The sequence below is a fragment of the Miscanthus floridulus genome, chromosome 16, assembly GCF_019320115.1.
Source record: "Miscanthus floridulus cultivar M001 chromosome 16, ASM1932011v1, whole genome shotgun sequence".
NCBI lineage: Eukaryota > Viridiplantae > Streptophyta > Magnoliopsida > Poales > Poaceae > Miscanthus > Miscanthus floridulus.
In genome coordinates this window covers 110519503-110531379 of record NC_089595.1, presented here as the reverse complement: position 1 = coordinate 110531379, position 11877 = coordinate 110519503, and the positions used below count along the sequence as shown (strand labels likewise).

General features: G+C 45.6%; 1 protein-coding gene across 1 annotated transcript; it reads right to left on the bottom strand.

The window, feature by feature from the left end:
* Positions 1 to 8428: 8428 nt before the first annotated feature.
* LOC136511755 (protein SEMI-ROLLED LEAF 2-like) lies at positions 8429 to 10083 on the bottom strand. Its single transcript, XM_066505789.1, has 6 exons — positions 9967 to 10083; positions 9662 to 9811; positions 9339 to 9414; positions 9112 to 9243; positions 8729 to 8913; positions 8429 to 8573 (listed from the first exon to the last, which is right to left on the bottom strand). The coding sequence occupies exons 1-6, from the start codon at positions 10081 to 10083 to the stop codon at positions 8499 to 8501; spliced, it is 735 nt and encodes a 244-aa protein (XP_066361886.1). The 3' UTR covers positions 8429 to 8498.
* Positions 10084 to 11877: the final 1794 nt, after the last annotated feature.

The following is an 11877-nucleotide window of genomic DNA, read 5'->3' as shown; positions in this document are numbered from 1 at the left end:
CCACAAATTGCCGATCAAGTTTGTAGCTCATATCAAGAAATTTGCTTTCCACCTCTATTGCAAGCTCCATTTTGGTTTCTCTCTTCCAATGTGGAAGGCTTTGCACCTCCAAAATAGGAAAAAATGAATAAGCACACAAGTGATGTACAACTCATAAAAAGATGTCATACTTACTTCTTGGTTGCTTTGACCGTCGTGTGCACATTTGCTTGTCGCGCTTGTGACATTGGCGCTTCTGTTGCTTCTTTTTTTTGTTGGGTGGTGTGAGAAACAAGGGGCACATGAAGCTACAAACAATCTAGATAGTTAGATTAATTGTACGCGTAAGAACAGCCCCATAATGGTGCTATGTTTGGAAACTTACAGTTCCTCCATATATCCCATCATTATTGTAAGCAGTCGTTCAACGTTCGGCATTCTGTTTATCCCAAAACACCATTAGCGGTGGTTGGTATGTCCTTTTGGTGTAGTCGATCTGATAATGGCTGGGCACTCTGACGCGCTCCCAGTACCAACACTATAAACAAAACGAAGAAAATATGTAAGACCAAAAATAAACAATGTTTATAGGTTTTGATTGTACCATATAGAACTGACCTGTAGCAGAACCAAATTTCCCTTTATGGTTCTTTCTTTCTTATTCTTGTAACTAAGGCATGAGTTCAACAAGTGGTTTAGAGTAAATTGACCCCAATTGAATTGCGGAATCTTTGAGACATCTCGAACAACTTCTATATAGCTCCAATGGATGTCGTTCCCTGTAGGTGATGCTAGGATGCAACCAATCGTGAACAAGACGAAGCCTCTTTTAAAGTCATCATCCGCAGGTCGTTCTTTATCAAGCATCTTTTCCAGCCATGTTAGGTCGAGCTTGTGTTTATCATTGGCATACCTATTGAATAATTCACTTTGCCTACTTCCATCTTTACTCCTCATATTTTCATTTATATATTCATCTACATCAATGCCTGTAATCCGGAGTGCCATTATATTTTGGACATCATCTAGATGAATAGTAACTACTTGACCACATAAATTGAATCCTCGGTTGCTAACTTGGTATGTGTCTGCAATGTCCTGTATCATGCCTTTCCTGAGACTAATATTTGGCATTTGAATCAGACCCCCAAATCCCATAGCCTCAATAGCGTCAATGTGTGGTTGCGATGCCTTTAAGGCTGCTATGACGTTAAATAGTATCGTAGGCGAGTGTGTTACATGCATATCAACTTTCTGTAGCAGCCAGTTGGTGATGATAAGTTGGTAAAAATGAATAGGCAACATACACAAGAACTAAAACTGGATACTGAGATTACCTTGTTGCTGGTTAGATCTCGCTTCCCTGTAGTAGTACTCCTTCTATGATTGCCATCTGCATCAGATTTTGTGCATAAGAAATCTTTTAGTATAAGCTTCATTCTGACCTCTCATAAGATTTGAAACTAAGACAAGGCAAGGTGGCTACCGGCTACTCTTACAATTTTGTACTGGTGCAGGCATTTTTTTAATTTTGTACTGATTATGGAGAGAAGCATTATGGAGAAAGGCAAAGAGGCAAGTACCAATATACTATCAAAGTGATGTGAACTGAACCATTGCTTATGTTGTAAACTGAAAAAATTTCATGCTTAATAACCTATTAGAACTTGCAGGTACTAGAGGAGGGAAGGCCACAAAAGAAGACTAAAATAATTGGAGATGCTGCTGGAGGTGTGCGTTCCTAGAGCAGGACTCATGGTGATGTTCCTAATGTTATTTCCCAAAGCAGCATGCTGACCCCTCCTGTTAAGAGAAGAAGAAAGTATATCCCCTGCAGGTAACCGCGTTCAGCTCAGACTGTTGTTTATTTTTCCAGGTCCAATCTAGTGCTAAGCTAACTGTTTTTTACTGTGTACAATGTAGATGCCGGCGTGGTGGGCGTGAGCTATGGCCGGTTGGGGAATGGCCTGCCTGACATGGCTTCGGTGGTGCAAGAAACGTGGCGGCGTACTACCCCGCGACGCAGCTACGGCCGTGGACCCATCGACTGCGCCACGGTGGGTGCAGAGAAATGTGGCAGCGTACTACCCCGCGAAGCGGATCCACGGCGTGGCCGTGGGGAACGAGGTGTTCGAGGAGGCCAAGAACCTGAGCGGGCAGCTCGTCCCGGCCATGGCCAACGTGCACGACGCGCTGGTGAAGCTTGGCCTAGACATAGCCATGAAGGTGTCGACGCCGATCGCGTTCACCGCGCTCAAGGAGTCCTGGCCGCCGTCCGCGGGCAGGTTCCGGGACGACATCACGCAATCGGTGATGAAGCCCATGATCGAGTTCCTGGAGCGGTCTGGGTCGTACCTCACCATCAACGCATACCCGTACAAAAGAATGCCAAGATCCACACCTCATGACGCAAAAGAATGCCAAGATGCACACCTAAAGACGCAAAATAATTCCCCGTACAAAAACCCTGTGCTAATTAAACTGAAGGAGGGATGTATCATTCACCTGTACCCATGTTGATCGGAGTACGTGGGGACTGCTCTCCATCTCCTGCTGTGTCCATGGTGCCAGTGCCGATTCCAGGTGATGTTGTCGTTGTTCGCCGGAGAAATCGAGACAGAAATCAAGGATGTAGAGAAAGAGCAACTACGCCGGGAACGTGGCGGCTACGATCCTATAATTACGCGCGGAGATCGTGGCTTCAAACCCCGTTTCTAGCTACCCCCATGTTTGGCAGCCGAGCAGCGCAACTGGGCGTGAGGGCATAGTGGGCCTTGGGCCGCGCGCTCGGGCTCAACCGGGGAGTCAGCTATATACCGGGCTAATTGGGCCGGCGTGGCCTGGTAGGGCCCTATTTGTGGTCAAACCTGACCTAGCTGTTGCTGGCCCATGGCACCAATTTTTTTTGTTGCAAGCCATTGATTTTAATTTTTTTTTTGCAAACCATTGTAGTTTGCACGTACTGACTGAGTGGAGTAAAAGGCCTAAAGTGAATGGAAGTGAATCAATCACTCTCATGTCTCGACAGAGTGAACCACTAGCCTTAACATGATACAAACTAATCCATCACTATCACGTGTCGTCCGAGTGGACTAACAGGCTAATAGCACGATAACAAAGTCAACCGATCACTCTCATGTCTCCTCTGAGTAGCTAGACTAGTGCTCATAGGACGACAAGTACTGAACCTACATTCTCACGGCTCGTTTGATCAATGGACTGATAGACCGTTAACCTAACATGATAGGAAGTGAACCGATCACTCTTATGTGTCATCCGAGTGCACTTATAGGTTGAACCGATCACTCTATCCACGTGTTTGTATGTGTGAATCCGAGTTTATTTATTTTAAGGTCTGGCTTTATATTACAAATCAGTACTAGAAGATACAAAAAAATTCAATTACAAAATAAATGGTTTGAAAAAAAAGGTTTTCAAGAGGGGCTTCAATTGCAAAATGGATGGTTTGAAAAAAAAAATTGGTGCTAAGGGCCAGCAACGACTAGGTCAAGCTCGACCTCCAAGGGAGCCCAACCAGGCCGCGCCGACAACAAGCGTTTAAGAGCATAGGCAGTGTAGTACAGGTGTTCGAACTGGCTAGTTTGCCTGCGCTTTTAAGTTGTGCTTTTGATTGATATGCAAGCGAGGTGGGACTAAACCAGGCATGTAGCTGACTTCCTTCTCCACCGCTCTCGCACTCCCCTCTATTTTCGTTCTAGGCCACAGCCCACTACCCAGCATAGCAAACCAACCGCAGCCCTCCCTCTCTCGGGTGGTCATTACCTTGTCCGAACTCCCATTCCTTAGTTGACCGAGCTAGACGCCCTCGTCTGATCCGCCATCGCCGGCGTGACCGAGCTTCTCCCTCCCCGCGTCCACCGCCCCCCCCCCCTTAGATGCACTTCCCAGATCCCACGCCCGCTGGCTGCCAGGCCCAGGCTGCCGCCATCGCGGAGGCCCTCCTGCCATCCCCTCCACCTGCTATGCTGCTTCGCCACCGCTGCTCCTCGCCTTCGCCCCGTGGGGCTATGTCCCCTTCCCTGCCCTGGTGCGCTCTGCCGTCGCCTCCCCAATGATGAACCTGACACCCACACAGCCCCGTATCCACACCAGAGAAACCCACATGGCCTCGTGCCTCCGCCTCCGACCAGCGGGAATCAGAAGCACCACCTCCAATCTGAGCTCATGCGGGCGAATCAACGGGGCCCCAAAGCGGGCGAATCGAGCTCTAGAGTCGATGAGCTGGGCGAATCCGGCGGTGGTCGTGGGGAGCTGTGCCACCGTGAGATCTTCCCCGGAGCCGGAGGTGGCGTCTGGAGCTCTTGACATCAAGGGCATTGGTGAGTTCACTGATATTTTTCATGGGTAAAACTGTTTGGTTGTGTATGTCTTGATTTTGGAAGTAGTTAGTAGTAACTGTTTGGTATTGTGCCTGATTTTGGAAGTAGTTAGTAGTAACTGTTTGTGTATGTCTTGATAAGACATGTGGTTTCAGTTCCCTCTAATAATCCACAAATCAAATGTCACATGCCATGATGCAAACACAGAAGCTCCCTTCTATATCCAATCCGCTCATATGTTGTAGGTACACTACAATTTGTAGTGCACATAGACAGACATCAAGCACCGTGTCTGAAGGTGAGACATTGGAGAAAAATAAAGCAGGCTAACTTCAGTGACCATGAGTGTTTGGCCATGTTTATCCACCAGTTTGCATTTCTCCAACTGTCACTTTCAGTGCCTGATCTGAGAGCCTCAAGTTCAAAGCTGTATTTCAAAACTCAAAAATTATTAGGAATATTTCAAAACCTGATTCGTCAAAAGCCCTTTCCCTCTCTTGGCCTAAAGCCCAGCAGGCAGCAGCCCATCAGCAACAACAGGCCAGCCCCGCAACAACAGGCGACGTGGCCCAGCGCCCTGTGCCCGCGCCCCTGTCGCTGACCTGCAGGGCCCGCGTGTCAATGGCTCCACGCACAGTGTCGCCTCCTTCCCTAGAGACGGACACAGAGCGGCAACTTCTCCCCAACTCCCAGCGATATGCCTCTGGGCCAAAGGCCACTACCCCTCCCCTCCATCGAACGTGCCGCGCCACGCCGCATCAACCGGGCGTAGCCACCGCCGCCCGATCCCCTCGATCGTGGCCCCCGAGGTTCCCCACGCCCGCCCCTATAAACAGTATGCCCAGAGCACCGCGCCGCCACCTTAGAACCCTAAAGGGGCCGCTCGGAGCCGTAGCCTTAGCCCTAGCCCTAGCCCACCGCCGGCCGGAGCTCGACGCTCCGCCGCCGCTGATCTCCGCCTTCACTGCGTCGCCGGCCACATCCACGCCGTCTAGAGATGAATCCAGGAAAATCATCGGCTGAGAAGAAGATGAAGACGGGAAAATCCATGGCTCTGAAGAAGAGCGCCGAAAGGTACTTGGCCCCTGACTGTGTGAACTGCGTGAATGGAGTCTCTCCATGCCTCTCCCCAAGAGGGAGAGACGGCTTCAGCTGCTGCAACTGCTGGAACTAGAATCGCGGTCGTCGCAATGCTTGCGTGAACGAAGGATGTAATCTTCCTATCAAAAGGCCCAGGTCACCCAACGAGGTATGTCTGTGGAACGATGAATTTTTAGAGATCTGTTTGTAGTTGAATTGGAAACACCTATGCCTGTTTGTTTCTATGCAATCGAGTCCATAGCTCATGCATGCATATTTCTATGCAATTTTTTTCAAGTGCTAATGAGTGTTTGGTCTGGTTCCACGAGGGATAGATGCATTGGCTCTTTTATATGATCCATTATATTTCAGGTGTGCAATCATGAATTCTGCCCTGACGACGGCCGATGCAATAAGTATATGTGCCGCAACTACAAGAACAATGTCTCTCCATGCCTAAATCCTTTCGGTGGCATCGACGACCTGTTGGCGTGGTGCTGCAACTGCTGGAGCCATGAGATCCGTAGATGCTTGAATGGGTGTCAGGACTGGAGTGATGAGGAGGACGTGTCAGACCACCAGGTATCTTCTTGCACGGCTGCATGTAATTTGTACTACACAACCCACTTCATTTGACATGTATTATTTTTGGCATGTATTATTTTTGACAGATTCCATACTTACACGATGACACAGCCCTTAATTGAAAATCAGTCTTACTGAGTATGGGCTGTCAATAGACAAAAGAAGGTCGATGCCATGAAAAACAGCCTTGAGCACCAAGGAAAGATGATAGACGACATGTCTAAGATTATCGGGGATCTCAGAAGGAAGGTCGAAGCCAACCTTGGCAAGATTTAAAAACCATGCCAATATATTGTAGTTTTATTGTAGTTCGAATAGAGTGATTTCTTGAACTATTTTGGCAAGAGTCCTGTATTGTTAACCAAGGCGCCCCTAAATTTGATGCATGCATGTTGAACAAGAAATTTCATGTTTTCTTCAGATCCAACATGACTGGAGACAAGCCATGACTTTGCAAAGGCTCGTAGAAGAAAAAACCAGAAGAGGTTGGTATAATATTTATGCTTTCCATTTTCAGTGTAGGAAAATGATAAAATGGATGCCCATGGATTTTGCATCTCCTACTATAATGTCCACTACCAAGTTAGGAAAATGAATGTCCAATAGCTTATCATGTGCTACTATAATGCCAACATGATGGCCCTGTCTGTTTGCAATCGCCGTAATGCAGGGATGTTTTTCGATTCTCGATTTTGCTAGTTCAAAGTTCTGAATCGGTGGTGAGCAGAAGCTGAGATAATCAAGGCATTTGGTGGGATTCTCGTTTTTTTTTCACCGAGAATCTGTTATAAGCGGAAGCAAACAGGGCTGGTGTCCAGTAATTCTCCATGTCCTAATGTAAATATCAATTGTATTGATCAAGAGATAAGTTTCACATATATCCCCAAATCTGAGACCTCACCTCCCCAACCACTGCTGTCAGCCATGGACCCTGAAAAGCAGTAGGGATCAAGACATCATGTCTTAATAAAGTTATCTACCATGTATCCATGTTTCAAATATTAGAAAAGAACAATAGAGCAAACCTCTAGTCATTCCAATGCACTGTTTATGGTTTGTCTAACTTGGGCTAACGGCTTATTTGATGGTTAAATGCAGATGGTACGATTGGCATGGCTATCATCATAGGCGCCTTTGGAGTTGTGGGTCTTGTTGCTGGTGGTATAATTGCTGCGGCTTCTTCGTCATCCAGGAGGAGATGAGGATATCTTCTCTCTTGAAGTGAATAAGAAATCAAGACGGGCAAAAGCTTGGTGACAGATGATCATCACTTTTGTGCTCAGTGTGAAGGGGTGCTCACTTGTCTTTTTTCATGTACTTTGCACGTGAGACCAACCTTGTTTTGCGTCCAAACGAGAGATAAATGTATTCTTAACAGTAGAGGATGAGGCTCAGGAACATTTTGATTGTTGTACTTTGTGTTGCTGCAAAAGATGCTGTGAGTATAGTAGAATAACAAAGTGCATAATAATACTCTGATCCCGGGTCCTAGTTTCCTAGATGAGTTCATTCCTCATCGCCAATATGAAATTGCTGCACTTTACTTTCTGTGAATTTTTTTGTGTGGCCTCAAAGCGTTCTGCTTAATGACTTTTTAAGCGGAAAAGGAGCTTTTCAGAACTATCAAATAAACACAAAGGAGAGAATGGTTTGGTTTATCTGAACATGATATGGAGCTTTTAAAATCTTGTAAAGAATGGATGCATATGCATGAATGCATCAGAATATTTTCGGTCTTTGTACATGTTCTCTGATGAAAGTTCTTTTTTTTGGGTGGTTGCGGATACACATTCTACACATCTTTCCCAACAAAAGCAGGTTGTTTTAATTTTAATCTTCACTCCCTATCAAGGTCGGCAGGAAGTCCTTGTAATACCCGGAGGTGTCACCAACAATGTCGCTGGTGACCGTGGTCTTGAACCTGACCTTGTATTCCTCTTTGATCTTGTTCATGCCGATCTCGGACCCTGAGATGATCGCCCTGGTAAGTGTGTCCTCATCTGTTCCAAATCCTAAGATGGAGTATCTAATAGCCTGACAAACAAAGTACAGGTTGAACACTGGTAATTCAAAGCCCATCAACAAGGTTGACAATCTTTCCATCCCAAGTTTACCTCTGCAAATTGCTTCTCCGGCGACGTTATGGCTGGCACTGCCAGCTGAGGCTATCTCGCTTGACTTGTTACCTTCCTGAGCGGATCCTGGAGCGCGGGTCAGGCGGCGACGTCCTCCTCAAGGAGCGCCTTATGAGTTGTTCACAGCAATGCCAGGTCATCATCCTTAGCTTCCCAAATAGAAATTAGCAACAAAAATGACTTTTACATAAGCATTTTGATTCCTGACCTCAATTCAAGGATAACCTAACATAATATACATAGAGATAACACAAGTTCAGAAGTCGTTGCTAATTAAAGGATAACATAAGCATCTTGGAGCTCTAACGTTCGCTATCTTTGTAGTCATCTCTCTGAGTCGTGAAAAGCGTAGATCAACTACTTCACATCTTCTGCCTCATCACTTTCCAAACAGAGGCATCTCTTCAGGTGTGAACATCTCAGTGAGCTCCTTTGTTAGTACATCCTTGCCCATCTGTTAGTGCAGTTTCGATTAGAAAAACAAGGGAAATCACAATTGGAAAGGGGGGAGGGGGATAGTACATTTGCTTCACAACAGCATGTGACGCCAGCATGCAATGCCAACAAAAAACATATGGCAAAATCACACTGACCATGCAAAGGACTAACCTCAATGAAATTAGAAAGTGCAGAGGCAATAACATCAAGCACTCGCTGATCGTTAATCCCTACTTTTGTCCTGCAGTAAGAAAGCATGGATTTGGCAACCTCCTGATCACTTTCAGAACCATAGCTGCCTAGATCCGATTGCAACCTTACATAGAGTTGCAAGTCTTCACCTATTCTTAGGTGGGTCAATCTGCATAGCATTTAATAATACATTTTCACTAATCATACATGAAAAACCAATGCATTTACATTTGCTAAATAGTACAGAAGCAGAAGCTGGTATAAGATAGCCAAGAACATGAAAAAACCATAAAGGAGATACAGCATGAATTATTTTGTGTGAAAAGTGAAAAGGACATAATATCTTAATATTCTCTGCGCTAGACTTACTTTGGAAGATGAAAAACACCTTAGCAAGTCTGACAGTTCAGTGATCTGACAAACTTTTCCAGCAAAAGCCAGCATACTCATTGCTAATGTAAAAATAGACCGTTGGCAAGAAGCCGGCAGAACTTCTGAACAAATTGCATAAACGAAAACATGTGACTTTGCATGAGAGATAAATAAGCAGAGATAGAAAAACCATAAAATTTCACAATGCAGATCATACCACTCGGGGTTAAAGCAACACTTCGAAGGGACAATGGCAACTGGAAAAACTGAATGATATTGTCGTTGCTTGAATTCTGTGGCATCAAGAACATTAGAAAATAATTTAGTCATAATTATGAGGATTATTAAAACAAAGGCAAGGATGCCTTATTGCAGTTGGAAAAAGGGATCACGGACAAGTCTACTGAATCTCTTATAAAATAAAGTTGTTGCCCAAAAACGTGAAGAGAGAAGACTGACAACTTTGTGCTTCTGTGAAATTTGTTGTTGTCTCATCAAAAAAACGTCAAAAGGATATTTTTCTTCCAAACAAATTCATACCTTAAGGCGGGAAGAAAGAACTGTTAGGCTGTATGAATGGCCAATAGCCTCATAATTAAAAGGAGTATTATCTGTTTGATTGGCCTGAATCCAGAATGAAGACAGCAATTGGTTGGTTTGATCTTCAGTTAGCATGGCAATATTGGTCTCCTGAAACATTTGCACAAGGAAGAGGCTAGTGTTACACATTAATAAACACAGCTGACGGCAAAAGGAAAATTTGTAAGAGAGATAAAAATAAACTTCAGCACGGGTAGGGGTGGGGTGGGGTGGGGTGGGGAATTCAGTGGTAATGTGTGGAGTACAGAGCTACTTCGCTTTGCACATCTTTCAATGAAAGAGGAAACCAGCTTAGAGAAATAAGCTGGATTTTTCCGTTTATCCTCTTCATGCATGTTCATTTCCTTCACATCATCATGCATGATATTTCGAGGCTTATCTGAACTTGCCTAGAAGAACAGAAATGCAAGCACTAATGTGTTGAATGACATGTCAATCCTGCCCAATGTTACAAATGCTCCAACCAAGCCACCAGAAATTCTGCAAACTATGAAAGTCAAAGTTGAACCGGCTGACAGAACTATAGTTGTATCAGTAGCTCTTCATACTTCTTTTCACAAAACTCAAAATTACACATGATGGCTGTGTCAAACTAAAAACCAAAGTCCAAGAACATTTAATTCAAGCTCATATCTGCAAATGAGATTTGTCAATAAATAATTCACTAACTAAAGAGAGCATACTTGACAGTTTCTAACCTAGTATACGAAAACCATCAATCCTGTAAGACCATACCCTTTTTGCCAATTGGAAACAAGCACTATATGCTATGATGAACACACAATTGCAAGTGATTTGTATGAACTACTCTAGTAGTTACGATATTCTCTGAAGTAAGAATCAAAAGACATGAACTTGCAGCAGCGAGAAACCAACCTTGGTAACGCCTACGCGGGGTAAAGTGCGCGAGAAGCGCGCAATGAGGTCAGCCGCGAGGGGCGCGCCGCCGCAGTTCACCGCCAAGAGCGTGGCCACGTGGGCGGCAGCGCCCGCGTCCGCTTCCTCGGCGGTGCGCACGATGGCCAGCAGTGCCGGCGGCGCCAGCGCAAGGCGCGTGACGCCGAACCTGCCCATCGCAGATAGCACCGCGGCGGTGTCGAACCTGCCCCTGGTCGTGTGCAGCACGCCAGCACTAGCATCGGTGTCGGCGCCGGCGCCTCCTCCTCATGGCGCGCTTGGATCTAGGTTTCATGGCCCCCATCCTCTCCTGCCTCCTCTTGCTCCACCATGGACGAACGCCGAGGGCGGCGCCTGAGAGGAGCACGGCGAGGAGGAGGGCGACGCTCGAGTGGATGACGGCGAGGAGGAACGAGGGGTAGGGGTGGCCCGTTGCCCTGCGCCCGGCCTCCTCCCATCGGCGGCGGCGGTGGCTCGCAGGACGACGGCGGTGGAACCCTAGAAGAAGTAAACGGCATATTCATTTAACTAACTATACTAATTGTATTATCCATCCTAACTATATTACTCAAAACATTATTTTTGCATTTATAGAGTTACCGTTTTACCCTTTCTCAAAAAAAATCTACGAGAATGGAATTACCACCCAGTCCTAATCCCCACATTTGCGGAGGCAATGAAAGGCGATATTTGCGCATATGGCCCACCGATCATAGACACAACAATCGCCTCGCGTTGCCTCCGTCCCATTGCCTCCCGTTGCCTCCTACCTTTGTTGCCGTCGGATTGGCCGCTCTCGGTCGATGTCAGCCATCGAATTTTTCCCCAATTGTTTTAAAAAATTTCCCAAATTATAAGACGTTTTGGCTTTTCAAGATACATTTGTTCTAGACATAGTGTATATCCAAATGCATAGCAAAAACTGCGTATCTAGAAAAACCAAAACGTCTTATAATTTGGAATGAAGTGAGTATATGAACGGGAAGGCCATTGAACCCCGCCTGATACTCATTTATAATGCTCAAAATGCACTCATACCACTTCAAATATTCTGCAACTAAAATGCCAAAAAAATGGCTCAATTTTTTCCTGACAAACTGAAAAGAATAAAAGGGACGTAGCCACAGCTCATGTGGCAATGAAGAAACTAAGAAATGCATGGCTCCACATTTTGAGCAATTAAACATGCACGTAATTTTGAATCACTAAGATATTTGCCACAAGCATTCTAGTGATTTGTGCTTAGCTTGTAATAAGTA

Excerpts from the sequence above, each read along its gene's own strand:
- LOC136511755 (XM_066505789.1), bottom strand. The coding sequence starts at position 10,083 with ATGCATGATGATGTGAAGGAAATGAACATGCATGAAGAGGATAAACGG. Across the intron at positions 9,415-9,661 it reads TTCTTTCTTCCCGCCTTAAG|AATTCAAGCAACGACAATAT; the intron begins GTATGAATTTGT and ends TTGATGCCACAG. Across the intron at positions 9,244-9,338 it reads TGTTGCTTTAACCCCGAGTG|AAGTTCTGCCGGCTTCTTGC; the intron begins GTATGATCTGCA and ends CAATTTGTTCAG.